The sequence below is a fragment of the Emiliania huxleyi genome, assembly GCF_000372725.1.
Source record: "Emiliania huxleyi CCMP1516 unplaced genomic scaffold EMIHUscaffold_58, whole genome shotgun sequence".
NCBI lineage: Eukaryota > Haptophyta > Isochrysidales > Noelaerhabdaceae > Emiliania > Emiliania huxleyi.
Window position 1 is genome coordinate 281,069 of NW_005197648.1, and position 18,513 is coordinate 299,581.

At 64.7% G+C, this 18,513-nt stretch overlaps 6 protein-coding genes across 6 annotated transcripts in view; 3 read left to right on the forward strand and 3 right to left on the reverse strand.

Moving 5' to 3' along the window:
• EMIHUDRAFT_213619 (hypothetical protein) overlaps positions 1-771 on the forward strand; it is a gene marked incomplete at both ends in the record, with an annotated part of 1,918 nt that extends 1,147 nt beyond the window's left edge. Inside the window, one exon of the mRNA XM_005764761.1 lies at positions 736-771. Within this exon, the coding sequence (XP_005764818.1) occupies positions 736-771 (36 nt within the window). The remainder of the gene's footprint in view (positions 1-735) is intronic.
• A 178-nt stretch (positions 772-949) lies between these two features.
• Positions 950-1,567, forward strand: EMIHUDRAFT_213620 (hypothetical protein; the record flags this gene model as incomplete). Its single annotated transcript, XM_005764762.1, has 2 exons — positions 950-1,138; positions 1,484-1,567. 2 exons carry the CDS (start codon positions 950-952, stop codon positions 1,565-1,567), a joined length of 273 nt encoding a protein of 90 aa, XP_005764819.1.
• A 10,419-nt stretch (positions 1,568-11,986) lies between these two features.
• EMIHUDRAFT_213622 (hypothetical protein) lies at positions 11,987-12,433 on the reverse strand (the record flags this gene model as incomplete). The annotated part of the gene is made up of 1 exon (XM_005764763.1): positions 11,987-12,433. One exon carries the CDS (start codon positions 12,431-12,433, stop codon positions 11,987-11,989), a length of 447 nt encoding a protein of 148 aa, XP_005764820.1.
• A 94-nt stretch (positions 12,434-12,527) lies between these two features.
• EMIHUDRAFT_213623 (hypothetical protein) lies at positions 12,528-13,007 on the reverse strand (the record flags this gene model as incomplete). The annotated part of the gene is made up of 1 exon (XM_005764764.1): positions 12,528-13,007. One exon carries the CDS (start codon positions 13,005-13,007, stop codon positions 12,528-12,530), a length of 480 nt encoding a protein of 159 aa, XP_005764821.1.
• Positions 13,008-14,217: 1,210 nt separating this feature from the next.
• Positions 14,218-14,892, reverse strand: EMIHUDRAFT_67110 (50S ribosomal protein L6; the record flags this gene model as incomplete). Its single annotated transcript, XM_005764765.1, has 2 exons — positions 14,218-14,736; positions 14,839-14,892. 2 exons carry the CDS (start codon positions 14,890-14,892, stop codon positions 14,218-14,220), a joined length of 573 nt encoding a protein of 190 aa, XP_005764822.1.
• A 2,783-nt stretch (positions 14,893-17,675) lies between these two features.
• Positions 17,676-18,513, forward strand: part of EMIHUDRAFT_452202 (hypothetical protein) — a gene marked incomplete at its 3' end in the record, with an annotated part of 1,178 nt that continues 340 nt past the window's right edge. Inside the window, exon 1 of the mRNA XM_005764766.1 lies at positions 17,676-18,492. Coding sequence (XP_005764823.1) covers positions 17,723-18,492 — 770 coding nt within the window. The 5' untranslated portion in view covers positions 17,676-17,722. The remainder of the gene's footprint in view (positions 18,493-18,513) is intronic.

The window sequence follows — 18,513 nt, forward strand, 5'->3', positions numbered from 1 at the left end:
GGGGCCCCCCCCCCCCCTTTTGTTTTTGGGCCATGGGGGGGGGGGCCCCCCCGGGGCCCCGGATTTCAAAAGGGGGTCCCCAGAGGGGGGGTTCTCCGCTACAGGAGGTTTGGGGGCTTTTTCCCCCCCCCCCCCCCCGGGGAACCCAACCCAGGGGGGTCCCCTCCCTTTCGGGAGGGAGAGCTCCCCCCCCCCCCCCCCTCTTTTTCCCCCCGGACATCCCCCCCCCCCCCCCTTACCCCCCGTCCGCAGGCGGCCAAGCGACAGCCGGCCGGCAGCGAGCCTGCTCGCGACGAGACTGCTCGCGCGCAGGCAGAAGGGCGCCGACTCAAGGGGCTCGGCTTTGTGCGCAGCCTGCCCCCTGCCCTCCCCCCTCGCCCCGCCCCGCCCGCCCCGCCCTCTCTCCCCCGCCCTCTCGCGTCGGCTCACCGCGCCCGTCGCGCCCCGGCGCCAGGTGCGCTTCGCCTCGGACGGCTCCAACGAGCTCGTCTAGCCGCCACCCCTCCGAGAGGCTGATTCGCTGCTGATTCGCCACCGCTGTGACCCGCTTGTCGCCCGTGCCTGCCATGCTCGTGAATTGTCGTCCCTCCCTCTCCTCTGAGGCCAGCATACTCGCCCATCGCTGCACATGTGTGGCTTGGGGCGCTGAGACAGCGCCCGCGGCTCTCACATAGCGGCGTCCGCACCGTGCCCGATCTCCCAAACCCTCGCGCCCGCCGTCGATTTGCGGCTGAGGCGAAGGCTGGGGAGCGGTCGTATCCGGCGGTCTGAAAAATGTTTTGTTTTGTTTCGCGATTTCTTTTGTGCCTGCGATTTCTTTGCGAACTTCCTGGCGAGCACGCCTGCTTTTCGCTGCGCATGCCCGAGCCCTCGGGCGAGGGCTTGTGCTGTGAATAGCAGGCGTGGCTCTACTCGCCAGGCAGGCGAACTTCGCCTCTTACACTCCTCGATGCCAGGAGCGCTCGAGCTACTCGGCGCAGCAGTGACGGGCCTCGGGTTCGACGAGCTGCGCGACCGCATCGACGCGGAACCAGACGACACCCTTCGAGAGGCGGTGCTCGAGTTGCAGGCGCAGATAGCGCAAGACGTTGACGCCGCTCGCCGACGGCTCGTTGAGCAGCCGGCACTCGCGATGGCGGTACGCCGGCCGCACCTCGCAGACAGGGCTTCCCTGCCCACCACCCTCATGCCCCTCCTCTGCTAGCAGGTGCTTCGAGCCCAGATCCGGCTCGGCCTCAACTTGGCGCAGAGCATCCGCGACGCTGGGCCGGCCCTGCAGGCGCAGCTGGCCGCAGCGCCGCATCCCGGACAGCAGCAGCCGACGCCTCACCAGCCGACGCCGACACCCTCTGCACCGCCCGCGCCTGTGCCTGTGCCTGCGCCTGCGCCTGCGCCGCCGCCGTCGCAACCGCCACAGCCTCCACGACCTGATGCGGCGGCGGCGGCGGCGGCGCCGGCGCAGCCACAGTCGCGGTCGGCGCAGCTGAAGCTGATGTCGCCAGAGGAGATGGCGGCGCTGCCTGCGGAGCAGCGGGCGCAGGTGGAGGCGCTGCTCAGGGCGCAGTAGACGTGCGTGGCCAGAGGAGCTGAGCAGCAGACCAACAGCAGAGTCGCGAGAGTGACTGTCATAGTGTGCGTGGTGGTACTTGCGTATCCTTCAAATACCCTCTTCACGGTGTCTAGCATCTATCCGAGCGAAGTGTCAACGTAACGATAGGGTCCTGCGGTAGGTAGACAATCTACCTCCCATCCAACCCACCGAAACCCCGTGTGTGTGAATGTGAATTATGGAGATGTTGGATCGTCGTTTTCGTCTCCGTAGACCGTACGCGGGAGGTATACACTCGCTGGGTTTAGCGTTGCGTTCTCTCAGCGTGGTCTATGGTTTGCTAGACCCATGAGACCAGCCACGCCCCGCCCTCGGGCGCCTCCAGCGCCGCCCTCAGCCACGCCGCCACGACCGACGGAGACGTCAACTCCGCAGTCACACAGATACACACGCACATGGGGTATCAAAAATTAGATATTTTTATCTTCTTGCCCCCCTCCGAGACTAGGGACAGTCACCATCCGTACACAGGAGAGATGGGAGTGCGCCTCGCCCCCGCTTGCCCTGACTGCACAGGATAGCGTGCCCCGATAACGGCGACACATAGCGGGGGACACTGCGCAAGGAGGGGGTGCGTCGACTTTCTTTTGTCCTCTCGGGGGAATGTTCTCTCGGCGCCCATGGCCTTCTGAGGTTTCGTACTAATGATGTCCTTCTTGGCACTTCGGGCGTCGGTGTGTGCGTATCTGTGTCTACTTCCTCCGGTATGCTATATAGGTTTCCCGAGCTGAGACCTCCTTTCAATCGCAGCGTCTCTTGATGGATGCCTTCCCGCTGGCGGGAGGTCCCCAGTTCGAAACCTGCTCGACCCTTATAATTTTGTTCACACCTGAGCGGGCTCAATTTTGCTCAGATGCTCCTACGAATTCGAAATCGTGTCCTCACGCTTAGCGCTTGGAGTGTGTTCGTTTTTCGTCACGGGTATCAGTCACACATGGTATCAGAGCTCTGGTCGCGGCCCAGCACCAGCCCCAACACGCCAATCCACCCGCAGGCTCAACGCCTGCCATGCGGCCGCCGCCACCACGCACCAGTTCTGCGGCCGCCACCGCAGCAGCTGTGGACGAAGCCTCCGGCGAAGGCTATGGGCGGGTATGCGTATGTGGCCGCCGCCGCGCCGCCGGGGGCCGGGGGCCGGGGGGGGGGGGGGGACGAAACTGCAAACTCCCTCGGGTGCGCATGTCCCCCCCACCTGCAGGTCGCACACGACACTGTGTCACAAATCAATGCATGCACATGTACATGTGTGTGTCTCGCGCCTTGGCCCTAAACAGACTTAAAAGAGGGACCCCCCGTGCCTGCAATCTCTTAAATGACAATTTGAGCCCCCAAACCTCCTCATTTCCTAAAAGGTCTTAAAACAATCCGGCCCTCAGAACCCTAGGGGTACCCTAAGCCCCCGGTAGACGCCGGAGGCCGGGAAGCTGGCTACAGTCAGCTGGCACGCGTCCCCTATGCGAGTATGGCTCCTGCCAGTGCACCAGACTTACAGATGCGTCTTCAGTGGCGGGTTTGTGCCTAATAACGGCAGTATTGGAGAAACCGGCGCGGAACCCAGCGACGCGTGTGCCGGTGAGGCCGATTTTCTTAAACGGACTTAAAAGAGGGACCCCCCGTGCCTGCAATCTCTTAAATGACAATTTGAGCCCCCAAACCTCCTCATTTCTTAAAAGGTCTTAAAAAAATCCGGCCCTCAGAACCCTAGGGGTACCCTAAGCGGGCCGGGCCGAGCCCGACCTCACAACCGGCCGCGCCGCCGCAGCAGGCCCGGAGGCCCACATGGCGGCCGACCAGCTGATAAGGAGGCCTCTCTTCCTTCTTGATGTGTTAGAGTTGTTGGTATTGCGAAAAATCTGTATATATATCTCTCACATATCGCCCCGGGCAAGGCCAAGGAGAGAGGCTACTCATTCACCCTTTAGGTGTTCATGCCGCCGCACACAGCGGGTCCCCAAAGGGTGAAGGCCTTCCCTGGGACCCCGTGTTGCGTGATTGTCTCTGTGCGATTTCGGGCCCGGGAGCATTTGGAGCACTTGGAGTGCCGTCATTAATCCTTTCGCGCCATAAGGGTCATGGTGACCCAATCTCGATATATCTCCAGTCGCGTAGCGGTGGAACTTTAAAACGGCTCGGTAAATATTTAGCCATATATGAGAGGATTACGCCACAGTGTCGTTTGAGTCGACAGTAAATCTCCCACATCCCACGTAAATCTGTCTTTTTCAGGCACCCGGAGCCCTCCGCGGCCGCTTCTACGCCGGCGAAGCACCATCAAGCTGCTGTACGGCCCCGGCATCGCCTCCCCTGGCTTAGCTCTCAGTCAAGATATTGTGCACATGGTCAGTCTCTACAATATACTCACTGACACTGAACCTCCCAGAGCTCGTCCCGGTCCGTCACGGCCATCCTCGTCCTCCGGCGGGCCCCCGGCCGCGGCGCGGTGCGGCGGCGTCACAAATCCGAACGCAGAGCACCGGGACGCGGTCGGGCGATCTGAGGCCCAGGTAGGCGAATGCATTGCCCATCCAGGGCTATCACCTGGACCTATCAACAGGCGCCTGCGGCGCCGTGCTCAGGAGTTGGTTTTCACTCGCTCGAAATGTGGACGTAAAAGGGTTAACCGCACATCCAGGGCCGGGGACTAAGAAGCGCACCCAGCGGGCCCGGGGTAGCGGGGTTGTGCGTTCCTGTGCCGGGGTTGTGCGTTTGGGATCCTTTATCACAGACCGGCGCATAAAAAGAAAGAAAACAGACAACCCAAGGGAGGGATGGGAGGACGGCGCGCCGCCACCACACAGGGATTTTAAGGAGAGGTGTGTGGTGCGCTAGCCGTCGCCCACCCTAGGGAGTCTGCCTCTTCCTATCTCTCTTCGCAGTCTCTCGCCGATTCTCGCTGCAATCTTCATGCCACCTCGCGGTCGTCCCACTCTCGTCGTTCTCTCCCTTGAGACCGGCGCATAGCGTTATCGGCAGGTTATCGGACGTTTCTTCTCATTAAAACTCCTGGGCTCTCAATGCCTAGCCCGCCGTTCTGTCAGCCGCGGCCCGCATGTCCAGACAGTGCGGGCCTCGACGCCACACTAGGTCCATTGGGTTGAACCCTGGCTTGTCTCGAAGGTGAGGTATAGAGGGTCACATGGGGAATGCGAACTCGTCATGATGCGCGGCGACGGCGGCGTCGATATCTATCGACGCCGCCGCCCCGCGCTCCAAAACGGTCGCGTACGCATATGCGCACAACTAGGTACGTGCCAACCCGCATGGGCCAGACACCGTCAAAGGTCCCTCTCCACTCCTCCTTGCACCACTGAAGCATATGCAGCTGATGTGAGCAAGGTCGCCTAAGCGGCCCCCCTCGCTGTGGGTTGCCGTAGTTGGACCAATGCCACGCGTTGTGGCGAAGATGGCCTTATGCAGAGCCTGGCCGGGCCGTCTTCGGGCCCGGCCGCCCTAACAGTACGACGCATACGCGCCGCGACCGCTTCAAGTGTCGCCGCCGCCGCAAGGCGGACGGCGCCCGCCGCCCAGCCAACAGTGGCTAGGGCGGGGGAAGGGTGGATTCGAGCCGCCCGCACGCTCGTGCGGTAGGGAGGCTCGTGTAGAGCACGCCGTGCGCAAGCACAGGTGCGCGTTTGAAGCATTCGAGTCGCAGCAGCGGAGGCTGCTGCTTACTGGTTTGTGGCACGCCACGCGTCTCGCGCGGTGAGTGCTGAGATACGCCCCGAGCACGATCGCCGGGGCGGCTGCATGACTAGAACGACCCGTGCCGTGGCACAGGTCGAGTAGAGAGGGCCGCACACGCGTCCTTGCGGGCGGCCCGTTGTGAAGGATCGAGCACACCGAAGCGAGGTGTGCTCGTGTTGCAAGTGTCGCCGCCGCCGCAAGGCGGACGGCACCCACCGCCCAGCCAACAGTGGCTAGGGCGGGGGAAGGGTGGATTCGAGCCGCCCGCACGCTCGTGCGGTAGGGAGGCTCGTGTAGGGCACGCCGTGCGCAAGCACAGGTGCGCGTTTGAAGCATTCGAGTCGCAGCAGCGGAGGCTGCTGTTTACTGGTTTGTGTGGCACTCCACGCGTCTCGCGCGGTGAGTGCTGAGATACGCCCCGAGCACGATCGCCGGGGCGGCTGCATGACTAGAACGACCCGCGCCGTGGCACAGGTCGAGTAGAGAGGGCCGCACACGCGTCCTTGCGGGCGGCCCGTTGTGAAGGATCGAGCACACCGAAGCGAGGTGTGCTCGTGTTGCAAGTGTCGCCGCCGCCGCAAGGCGGACGGCGCCCGCCGCCCAGCCAACAGTGGCTAGGGCGGGGGAAGGGTGGATTCGAGCCGCCCGCACGCTCGTGCGGTAGGGAGGCTTGTGTAGAGCACGCCGTGCGCAAGCACAGGTGCGCGTTTGAAGCATTCGAGTCGCAGCAGCGGAGGAGGCTGCTGCTTACTGATTTGTGGCACGCCACGCGTCTCGCGCGGTGAGTGCTGAGATACGCCCCGAGCACGATCGCCGGGGCGGCTGCATGACTAGAACGACCCGTGCCGTGGCACAGGTCGAGTAGAGAGGGCCGCACACGCGTCCTTGCGGGCGGCCCGTTGTGAAGGGTCGAGCGCGCCGAAGCGAGGTGTGCTCGTGTTGCAAGTGTCGCCGCCGCCGCAAGGCGGACGGCGCCCGCCGCCCAGCCAACAGTCGGTAGGGCGGGGAAAGGTGAATTCGAGCCGCCCGCACGCTCGTGCGGTAGGGAGGCTCGTGTAGAGCACGCCGTGCGCAAGCACAGGTGCGCGTTTGAAGCATTCGAGTCGCAGTAGCGAAGGCTGCTGCTTACTGGTTTGTGTGGCACTCCACGCGTCTCGCGCGGTGAGTGCTGAGATACGCCCCGAGCACGATCGCCGGGGCGGCTGCATGACTAAACCGACCCGTGCCGTGGCACAGGTCGAGTAGAGAGGGCCGCACACGCGTCCTTGCGGGCGGCCCGTTGTGAAGGATCGAGCATACCGAAACGAGGTGTGCTCGTGTTGCAAGTGTCGCCGCCGCCGCCGGGGGAAAGGTGAATTCGAGCCGCCCGCACGCTCGTGCGGTAGGGAGGCTCGTGTAGAGCACGCCGTGCGCAAGCACAGGTGCGCGTTTGAAGCATTCGAGTCGCAGCAGCGAAGGCTGCTGTTTACTGGTTTGTGGCACGCCACGCGTCTCGCGCGGTGAGTGCTGAGATACGCCCCCAGCACGATCGCCGGGGCGGCTGCATGACTAAACCGACCCGTGCCGTGGCACAGGTCGAGTAGAGAGGGCCGCACACGCGTCCTTGCGGGCGGCCCGTTGTGAAGGATCGAGCATACCGAAACGAGGTGTGCTCGTGTTGCAAGTGTCGCCGCCGCCGCCGGGGGAAAGGTGAATTCGAGCCGCCCGCACGCTCGTGCGGTAGGGAGGCTCGTGTAGAGCACGCCGTGCGCAAGCACAGGTGCGCGTTTGAAGCATTCGAGTCGCAGCAGCGAAGGCTGCTGCTTACTGGTTTGTGGCACGCCACGCGTCTCGCGCGGTGAGTGCTGAGATACGCCCCCAGCACGATCGCCGGGGCGGCTGCATGGCTAGAACGACCCGTGCCGTGGCACAGGCCGAGTAGAGAGGGCCGCACACGCGTCCTTGCGGGCGGCCCGTTGTGAAGGATCGAGCACACCGAAGCGAGGTGTGCTCGTGTTGCAAGTGTCGCCGTCGCCGCAAGGCGGACGGCGCCCACCGCCCAGCCAACAGTGGCTAGGGCGGGGGAAGGGTGGATTCGAGCCGCCCGCACGCTCGTGCGGCCGGGGGGCTCGTGTAGAGCACGCCGTGCGCAAGCACAGGTGCGCGTTTGAAGCATTCGAGTCGCAGCAGCGGAGGCTGCTGCTCACTGGTTTGTGGCACGCCACGCGTCTCGCGCGGTGAGTGCTGAGATACGCCCCCAGCACGATCGCCGGGGCGGCTGCATGACTAGAACGACCCGTGCCGTGGCACAGGTCGAGTAGAGAGGGCCGCACACGCGTCCTTGCGGGCGGCCCGTTGTGAAGGATCGAGCGCGCCGAAGCGAGGCGTGCTCGTGTTGCAAGTGTCGCCGCCACCGCTGCACGCGGGCTGGGCTATCGCCTGCAGGATGAGGCTAAAAGAGGCATAGTTCCCCGCGTAGAGCACATAGCAAAAGGACTCCCAATCTAAGCAAAGCCAGTTGCTCCATCCGGATGACGCATCAGAACTGAGAAATTTCCGTTGACAGAGAGCTGCTCGGTGTGACGACGTGTGGTGTCCATCCCAAATGCGCCGCTGGCGCACTGTGGGGCGGGGGGGGAGGTCAAAGCGAGTCGCCCAGGCTCCCTGCTGGGCGGCTCGCGTCGTGTTTGTAACGGTTCGAAGAAGCTCTTTGTTCACGGTTGCACCGTGAACAGGAGATTGGTCGAGGCTATGCACAAGCGATGCGCGTAGACTCCGTGTGGCTCTGGGCTGCAGCCTGTTAGAGAGCCGAGTCGCTTTAATAGCACGGCCGGGCACGGTCGTACCTCGCGTGCCCTCTGTGCGAATTAAAACTCCTGGGCTCTCAATGCCTAGCCCGCCGTTCTGTCAGCCGCGGCCCGCATGTCCAGACAGTGCGGGCCTCGACGCCACACTAGGTCCATTGGGTTGAACCCTGGCTTGTCTCGAAGGTGAGGTATAGAGGGTCACATGGGGAATGCGAACTCGTCATGATGCGCGGCGACGGCGGCGTCGATATCTATCGACGCCGCCGCCCCACTTGTCTTCCTTCTCGGAAAGTTCGCGACCGAGTCTTTAGACTCGCTCGCGCGGCGCGCATTGACATATATTGACTGTGCGCATCCCCATGTCGAGCGCAGCTCGAAGTGCCGGCTGGCCTCTTCTTGAGTGCCCTGACGATTTGTGGTCATCCCGACTACGGAATAACACGTGTTCTGTCGCCCCGTTCCGGAGGAATGCCGACAGGAGTGATTTGTTACTTGTGCAATCCGTGCAGGCACACACCCTCACAGACTGCACTACGCCGCGAGGGTTCTTGCTGACCTCACGCCGTTAAGATAGCTGCGTGCGCTGGCACTCAGACAAGACACAACCAGGACACCCCTCTCCCGGGGGGCCGCTGGCGTCCGGGTCCCCAAACAGCCCGAGGGCCGTGTTGGTGCTTCCACTAGTGCAGTTCGAGTGCAGTGCGCCTCACAGGCTGACACCGCACACCGTCTCGAACTGTCCTCGACGCCGCCAGTGGCGGGCCGACGGCAGGGTAGGGGCCGCAGGCCGTGCTTCGAGGCGCAGGCTCTACTGCTCATTCATGGCTCCGCACTCCGCTCCGCGCGGCGTGTTGAGTATGGCTCACACCAGCAGCCAGACGGCTGCTGGTGGATGCTCGCGCTCCCCTCGCGCCGTCCTTGGCACGAGAGGGCGGGTTGATTTGCGAGTGCACCACGCAATGCCAGCTGGCCCTGCGGGTGCACTTCGCCCATGGCCGTGTGCTCATCTGGCGGCACTGCTTGCTGCATGGCCATGTAAAGACGCCATTTTTGCACGGTGCTTTGCGCAAAGCATTACGTATGGGGCCACCTGCGGCTGGGGCGGTCCTCGCATTCCAGCTGGCGTGGACGACTGCTGTCCTCCTGTTGGCTGCTGGCTCCTCGTTCGAAGCTGAGCAGGCTGGTCCTCGCTGCAAAGCCTGCGGTTTGCATGTATTGGACTGGCGGCGCGGTGCTGCACGCACTGCGGCGCGGATCCGTTTGGCCCATTGCGCCCGTCCGTAGGACGGGCGCGGTCGGTCGTGGCCTGGCGGCGGCACTCGCCTCCGGCCTGGCCAGCGTCAAAGCGAGTCGCCCAGGCTCCCTGCTGGGCGGCTCGCGTCGTGTTTGTAACGGTTCGAAGAAGCTCTTTGTTCACGGTTGCACCGTGAACAGGAGATTGGTCGAGGCTATGCACAAGCGATGCGCGTAGACTCCGTGTGGCTCTGGGCTGCAGCCTGTTAGAGAGCCGAGTCGCTTTAATAGCACGGCCGGGCACGGTCGTACCTCGCGTGCCCTCTGTGCGAATAACAAGGCTGTGAAGGCTGTGCCGGCCCGGAGCTTGCACATGGACGACGACGCTCACTTCGTCCGAGCCTTCTCCCGGATCTTCCTCGCCGGTGGACGCGCTGACCACGGCGACAGCGCGCTGGTGTCACACTTGCTCTCCCCGGGTAGCTTCTTTGCGCCCGGCCAGGCGCCGGTCGGCCTCACGCCGCAAGCTGCTGCACCGACCCAGCCTCCCCGGCCGAGCACCGTGAGAGCGAACGGCGCCGTCTCGAGCGGGCCGCTCCACAGCTCTGACGCGTACGCCTTCTGGTGGTGGCAGCAGCAGGGGTCTGCAGCGCCACCCGCCTCTCCCGCCAACGCCAACGCCAGCTGTGGTACCGGCGACCAGCAGAGCGGCATTAGGAAGACCGCGACCGCAACCGCGGCCGGCACGGCAGCGGGCTCAATCCGGGAGCAATCTGCACCGGCTCGAACGCTGCCACCCGCCGCTCGTCAGGCGCGCAAGGCTCCACCTCCCGTCTCGCCCGCGGCCGCAGCGCGGCTGCCGTCGGGTGCCTTGGAGGGCGAGCTTCCGCGTGGGGCGCGCGACGCTGCGCAAGAGTCGCCGGCGCCGCGGCGGCGCACGCGGCCCCGAGCGGGGGAGGGGCGGCCAGCTGCCTCTCCGTGCGAGGCTGAGCCTGCCGTCAAGGCGGAGGGCGGCGCCGGGGCGGTGGCGATGGGCGGCGCTGCTGCGGCCCCGCCGGCTGCCGAGAGCCGCATCGCGCCCAAGACGCCGTCGCGGCCGCCCGCTTCCCCTCCTCCCGCGCCCGCCGCCCCGCCCTCCCCGCTCGCCCCCTCCTCCCCGCCCGCCCCGCTCTCGCGCGGCGACGGCGTCGAGTTGGTGTGCGGTCCGCGCGGCGGGGAGAGGGGCAGCGTGGTCCGGGTCGACGAGGACGGCGATGTGTACGTCCGCCTCTCCGACGGGAGCCGGCAGGTCTGCGGGGCGGCGGAGCTGCGGAGACGCGACGCACCGCCCGCCGACGGTGCTACGGAGGCGGCGCTCGCGGCGGCCAAGGCAAAGGCGGTGGCGGCGCTCGAGGCGGCGGCGGGCGCGGCGGCGGGGGGGAGCGGCGGCGGGGGCGGCGAGGCGGGCCGGGGCGGCGAGGCGGGCGGGGGCGGCGAGGGCGGTGCCGCCGCCGCCGAGGGCGCGTGGCTCGAGGGCGGCGCCGTGATGCGCGCACCCCTCCAGCTCTCGCCGCCAGCCTCCGCCCGCTCCGAGATCTCGCGCTTGTGTGACGACTTGCTGGCGGGCGCCGCGCCGCGCGCTGCAGAGGCGGCGGGCGGCACCGCCCTGGTCGTGCCGGCTGCCGCCCTCGCCCCGCTGCTCGCGAGTCGAGACGCCGCGGTCGCCGCCGCTTGCGCGGAGGGGGCTAGTGAGGAGGGGGCTGGTGCCGGCGCCGGGGGATGGCGGCTGTGCCGTCTGCTGCGCAGCGACTGCCCGCCGACTCCCAGCGACGGCGCGGCCGCCGTGCTTGCAGTGGCCGCTTGTGCGCCTGTCGCGAGCGAGGGGGTGGGCTGCATCGGCGAGGCGATCGCGGGGCTCGTGCGAGGAGCCGAGGCCGACGAGGACACCGACGAGGGCAGCGCAGGCCAGCGCGTGGTTGGGTGGGCGGTTGCGACGCCGGGGCTCGGCACTGGCCCTCCCGGCGGCCTCGTGGCGGACGCTTTCGCGGCGGCGCCCGCCGCCGCGCCCCCGCTCGAGCCCGACGCCGCGCGCGCGCTCGTTGGGCGGCCGGGCGAGGCGTGGCGGTTGGTCCTCTGCCTCGACTTGCTCGCGAGCGCGCCAGGGGTGGCTCCGTCTGTGGGCGCTCACGTCTTCTGCGGGAACGGCGAGCACGGGGCGGTCTTTGCCCCCGTCGGGGTTGTGCTGGGGTAGGCCACATGGTGGCGTTGTCTCCGTGTCCGCGCGCTTGGCACGTTGCATGACCACAATGCGGGACCACGTTGTGACGCGGCGCTTCGGCGCCCGCCGCGCGCGCGTTCGGGTTCGCGGTTCGGACCGTATTCGGAACGGCGGGGAGACAGAGCTCAGTGGGTGGTCAGTGAATCCCGCTCCGAGCCTCCCTACTTTCATTTTTGTGTGTCGTCGATCTTTTGGAAATGTTAAATACTTGGAACATGCTACATGGAAGTTGGATCTCTCCGATCACATCGGCCCCGCGGCGCGCGGCGCCCCGGCGGTGGGGGCTGTGCCTCTGAGGCACCTGACAGTGCCTGACAGAGAGTGCCCGACAGCCCGACAGATCACCTCACTGCACCTGACAGCCTGACAGCCAGGGCTCAGGGTGGGGCGGTTGTGGGGGCTACGGAGATATCATAGTCAGAGTACAGCAGGCGGCGAGTGCAGCCTTGTCCGAAGAAGGTCGCACGCGGCCTGCCCTACTGACGCCGTGGTGGGAAGGCTGAGCCGCCTGGCATAGTTGTTGTTAAGGCTTCCCAGAAGCCGCACACCCACCTTGCGACTGAGGCTTTCGAGGGACGCGAGAGCGTGCCGCTTGTCGTCCTCGGACAGGCCCCGCACACGGTCGGCTATTCGGCACGCGAGCGCCGGCGCGCACGTTTGCCACTCGTCGTACATCCGCGCCGGTATCCACGCAGACCGCTCTCCGCGTGCGGCCACTTCGATCAAGACGCCAAACAAAGCGAGCGCCGGCTCACAGAGCGGTATCCGCAGGAGGACGTCGTTGGCCAGAAGGCGCCAGCTGGTGGCAGCCTCCTCGCCCACAGCCATCAGCCAGCCCAGCAGCCCGACAAGGTCCTCGAGCATAGCTTCTCGCAAGATCAGCGAGAGTGGCCTTCTCCCCCCGCCTAGCATAGCTTCTCGCATGATAAAGCGAGAGCCGCCTTCCCCCCCCCCCGCCTCATGACACGCCCGCGCCTGCGCTGCCCGTCTCAGCTGCCGCCTCGCCCTCCGCATCCACGCCAGAGAGGGTAGTGTCGGCGAGAGCGAGCGCGTCCGCGCTCGTTTGGCACATGCGTGCGGCGAGCTCGGCGAGCTCTTCGCGCGGCAGATCGTCCAGGCGCGCGACGCGGGGCGCCGCGGTGACATGCACTGAGCAGCGGCGGAGGAGCTTGCGAGGCTCGCACAGCAGCATCACGAAGGCTGCCTTCTTATCCGCTTCGGGCGGCAGCCGCCCCTGCACGCCGAACGCCGACAGCAGCTCCTGCCAAACGCTGCTCGTCCTGTCAATTCCATCGACTGCATCGCGCCACAACTTGCAGACGCGGCGGAGCGCAAAGAGGAGAGTGGGAGAGGCCGACACGCGCGCCACGACGGGGAGAATGTCCACATCGATGACGTCCAGAGCGAGCAGCGGCTCACGATCGGGCTCGGCGGACATCAGAGGGTGAACCAGGGCTCGCACCTCACCTACCGCCGCGCCTAATAAATAAAATAAATACAACGGAGATCCCAAGCTAGGGCTGGGTCGAGGACAGACACGTCCCCACCTTTGCAGGATTTTGCAAAAGCGAGGGGGGAGGGCGCATCGCCGCGCGGAGAGGGCTGGGCACAGGGCACAGGGGATCTCTCTCGCATAGGATACGCACTCGGCGGCACGAGGGCAAGGCTGGGCGTCCTATGTTTGTGCTACCGCCGCGCCTGCCGCGCCGAGAGGCGCGCACATTTTTCTTGAGATCCCTTTCTAGCTCGATTGGGTCGATTCCGCGCTGTCCGGCGTCCACCCATACCGCGTTGGTGTCCAGTCCGAGCCTGGCTGTTCTTCACCTTTCTACCTACCTACCTACCTCCGCGTGGTACGGGACCCCTCGCTGCCGGCGAATCTACGTGCTAAATTTGCGCTAAAGTTGTGCTAAATTTGCGCTAAAGTTGTGCTAAATTCGCGCTAAATTCGCGCTAAAGTGCACTAAAGAGGCAGTAGATAAACACTTCACACCGCACTAAATTTAGACCCAAGCGCCCTTCCACACTCTAACTCGACGTCACTAACTACCGCCAGACAGCCCCTCCCGACGGAGACGCCCTGTGGGCTCTGCCTGCGCTCGGCACCGGGCACCGCCTCGGTAGCTTCCGCCGCTTCGCCTTCGTCTCCTTGCTGCGCAGCAGGGTGTAGTTCGGGCCCACCTCCGCCACGCTGTCCAGCACGTGGACGGCGCTCGCCATCTCGACCGCGTCGTCCTCCGGCGGAAGCTCCGCGTCGCCCGCGGCCGCTTCCCGAGCGCGCTCGTCGCGCATCCGCTCGTGGTGGGCCTGCCGACGCGCCACGCCGGCGCCCGAGGCCCGTGTGCCTCGCCGCCGCGTCCGGCGACGGCATCAGTGCTGTCCGCCTGAGCGTGACTCGCCAGACGCCACTCCACGACCTCCACGACCTCCACGACCGCCGAAAGGTTCGCCCACTCGCTCTGCCCCAAACCTAAATCCTCTCTCTTTGTACATACATACAAAACAACGTGAACACGTGAACAGCCGGGCTCCAGGGGGACCAGGCCCCAAAAACGTGACGTGTGAGTGTTATAGACGGTTGTTTGGTATTGCTAAAAATCTCTCTACAATACGCACACAACGAAGATTGCTACGATAAAAAAACAGCGCTACCGCCGCTTGCCCGGCTTCAGCCGCACCACCTCGTCCACGTAGCGCACGCCCTTGCCCTTGTACGCGTCGGGCGGGCGGAACCTCCGGATCTGCGCCGCCACCATCCCGACCTGCCGCTTGCGGAAGCCAAAGACGGCGATCGTGGTCTGCGTCGGGCACGAGATCTCGATGCCCGGCGGGACGGGCAGCTGCAGCTCGTTGGTGAAGCCCAGCCGCAGCACCAGCGTCTCGACCGGGTACAGGGCGCCGTCCGCCTTTTCGATCCGCGCGCGGAAGCCGACGCCCTGCAGCTCGAGGTCCTTGCGGAAGCCCTGCGAGACGCCGCGCACGGCGTTGGCGATGTACGACTTTGTCGTCCCCCACATCGTCTTGCCCAGCCGTGTCGTGCCGCCGCACTTTGCGCTGACTTGCAGCGTCTCGGCGTCCGGCTGCGCCACGTCCACGAACGAGTGCACCGGGACGGCGATCTCGCCCAGGGGGCCGTTCACGACCACGCGGTGCGGCGTGCCGAACGCCTGGAACGAGTCTTTGTCTGGCCGCCGCTTCATCATCTGCCGCAGCCGGTGCGCAGTCGGCGGCTTGATCGGGTGCAGCGAGCCGGCCGCGTACGGCTCGACCCGGACGCTGACCGCCTCGGGCAGCTTGACCGGGACGCGCCCGATCCTCGACATGCAGCGGACGCGGCCGTGCGACAGCCCGAGGGCCCCGCGCGCGGAGCGGAGCAGCATGGTGCCGCGCACAGGCGTCGGAACGCGACGAGAGACTCCCTCGGCGTCCGAGAAGAGTGCAGAAAGAATGTGTGAGAGTGCGTGTCGTGTTCATGTCTGGTGTTCATTATAGCTCCGAGTAGAGGGGGCGGTCTGCTGCTAGGGGAAACCCGGAGCGCGGAGCCAACCCTCGGAGACCCGTGTTTACTTTAAGGCCCTTTCCCTGCGAACGCGCACCCCCGGGGCTAGGGCTCTCTAGCCCGTAACCCGATCCCGATCATCCGGCCCGCTGGGTGCGCTTCTGAGCTCCCCGGCCCTGGATGTGAGGTTAATGACTGCACTCCAAGTGCTCCAAGTGCTCCAAGAATTCAAGAAACAACTATATGGCACAGCACACAGGTTCGACACAGGAAGAATTTTCACACGCCGCGTGTGCACCTTGCTCATCCATGGCAAGCAGTGGGCGTCAGAAGACTCGTCCTTGCTCGAGGAGAGCTCGATAGACTCGAGGGGCCAGGATATGCAGCAAGGAGGGCAGAGCTGCGCCGAGCAGCGAGAGCAAGGGAGCGGCAGGCGGCGGCGCCGTCGCAGGACGAGGCAGAGGAGAGCGACGCGACAGAGGAAGAAGCGACAAGGGAGACCACGACGAGAAGGGGGCGACCGCGAGGTGGCACGAAGGTTGAAGCGAGAAAGAGAATTTTGCTCTGCACAGTGCTCCCCATGTGTTCTCGAGGCGTGCCGTCCTCCCATCCCTCCCTTGGGTTGTCTGTTTTCTTTCTTTCTTTCTGTGTTCTCGAGGTTCTCGAGGTGGATATCCTTTGGCCGCGTTGGGTAGCGAATGTGTGTGTGTCGTGCCAGTGTCTGGTGTCTGCTAGCTCCGAGTAGAGGGGGCGTTCCGCTGCTAGGGGAAACCCGGAGCGCGGTACTAGCCGCCTCGCGCCTCCGGTGACCCGTGATTATTTACTTTATGGCCCCTTCCCTGCGAACGTGCACCCCCCAGGGCTAGGGCTTTCTTGCCCGCAACCCGATGCCAATCATCCGGCCCGCTGGGTGCGCTTCTCAGCTCCCCCAGCCCTGGGTGTGCGGTTGATAACTGCACTGAGGACTCCAAGTGCTCCAAGTTGCTCCTCTCACGACACTGGGAAAGATGATTGCCTTCCTAACTTCGAGCGGATAGAATTTGCCACAGGCTCAGGAAGAGAGGTTTCCCAGTCGTGCGAGGAAAGAGAATTCAACCATGGCGGGGTCTCTCTCACCGACACAGGTTCGAAAAAGGTACCAAAACTATCTAAAACTCCCAAAAAGGAGCACAGCGAGGAAAGAGATTTTAGGGATCGAAAGAGAAGCGGCCGTGATAATACGCCCACCTAACGCTCTCTCTCTCTCTCTCTCTCTCTCTCTCTCTCTCTCCCTCTCTCTCTCTCTCACACACACACACACACACACACACACACACACACACACACACACACACACACACACACACACACACACACACACACACACACACACACACACACACATGACAAGTGATCGGCAGCGTCGGTGGGAATATAGGGTACCGGTAGAGAGGCCGGGGGCCCGTCCACGCCCCCCCCGGGGGCAACTATAGGCGACACCGGCACCCCCCACTGTGGTGTCGAATGTAAGAGGCCGTCTGCGGCTTGCTTGTTCTTGGCTTCCTATATAGGGATGCTTTCACGGGCGGGAGTGAACCAGCGCGGAGTGACAAGCCATGGACAAGCCGAGAGGCGAGAGAAAAGAAGAAGCGCGCCCGTTAGCGCGAGCGAGAGGGTTTCACAGTCGAAGTGTGGCGTCGGAGACTCCGAAAATCAGAGCAAGCCCCCGCGCCTTCCTCAGAGAGAGAGTTTGTGTTGTTCCTCAGTACAGAGCTCAGACCTCAGTGAGGCTTCACCGTCAGGCTCCAGGCCACCAGACAACCAAAACAAACCGTTCATGTACCGTTGGCACCGAACGATTGCCAACATGCAGCAGGCGCTAGCCCGCGATATCGCGGAGTGCGGAGACACCGTCGGAGACGACGCGCTAGACGCAGTCAAGACGATAGACGTGGATCAAGGAACGACGAGACGACAAGACAAAGACGGACGTCAAGTACGAGGGCGCCCTCTCTCCCCTTTGCAACTTAGAGGATGCCAGTGAGGGAGGGCGAGACGATCGAGGGGTCCCGTACCATGCGGAATCGACCCTTGTATCAAGTGCTCAAGTGCGCTCAAGAGGATGCCTACGCTAGGAGGATGCCGACGACCGACGACATTATTGTTTTGGCATCCTCACCACCTCAGATCCTTAACGCTTAGTAAGCAGAGACCAAGCGCAGCGACGCCAACATCGGCTCGCCGAAAAGAAGTACATGAGGCAAGGCACACTAAGCAGATCAAGCTTCGAGGCAGACGACATGGCCGGCTCGCTCAAGGGGATGGACCAGAAAGGATCCATGCTGCTATGTATGACCCAATTAATTGGTACGCTCAATGCCAGCTCATGAGCTCAATGCGCGCCTACTTGTGTTGGTTGGTGTTGGTGTGTTGGAGAGAGTTTGTGTTGTTGTGTTGGTGGCGTCGCCCGCCACTGCAGCCATGGATGATGCGTGTGGTTGGTGGACGAACGAACGAACGACAAACAACAAAGGAAGAGGCGCTCGCTCGCCGACGCCGCCCCACATACACCGCCCGGTCCGTGTTTCTCGAGTAGCACATTGGCGCAGATTTCTCACCCTGGCTCAACGCCGTTTGTTGTGCCGGTGATTGCCCTTGTGGGCGCAGCCGCCGCGATGCGGTCCGCCCTGCTGCGGTCGCGTGGCCTGCTGCCCGGGCTGGCCTCGTCCGGCGCCAGCCGTCTGCGGAGCGCCATGGCGACGCCCAAGCTGCGGCTCGAGCCTCAGCTCGAGGCGGTGCTCTCTCGCTTCCGCGCCTCGACCAAAGGAGACGGCAGGCCAAAGGAGGAGGTGTCATCGCGGCTGGTGGAGGAGTTCGAGCGGCTGCAGAGCCGCAAGGTGCAGCGGGTCCTCCTCGTCTGCTCCGACTACGACTCGTACACCTTCGAGCAGGACGGGCTGCTCACGGAGCTGGTTGACGAGGAGTACGCCGAGAGCGGGCTGACCAAGCCGCCGACGATCGAGCGCGTCTCGACGCCGGAGGCGGCGCTCGCGCGGGTGCGCGCCGACCCGACCAACTTCGACATGATCATCACGCTCCTCCGCAGCGAGGGCCGCACGATGAACACGGGCGAGTTCGTCTCGTCGGTGCAGCAAGTCAACCCGGCGCTGCCGATCGGGCTGCTCGCGCTCTCGCCGTCGGAGCTGACGGCGATCGACTCGCGCATCGACCGCAACCTGCGCATCAACGTCAACAAGCGCCTCATGTGGGAGACTGGCGACGCCGCCCTCAAGGCGGGCACGGCGGCCGTCGACAGCCGCGCAGGCAGCTCCGCGCGCGTCGCAGACGCTTGGGTGTGGCCCTTTGTCTGGCAAGGGAACGTGTCGCTCTTCACCGCGATGTTCAAGGCGGTGGAGGACCGGCTCAACGCGGCCAACGACTCGGAGTACGGCGTCCAGTCCATCCT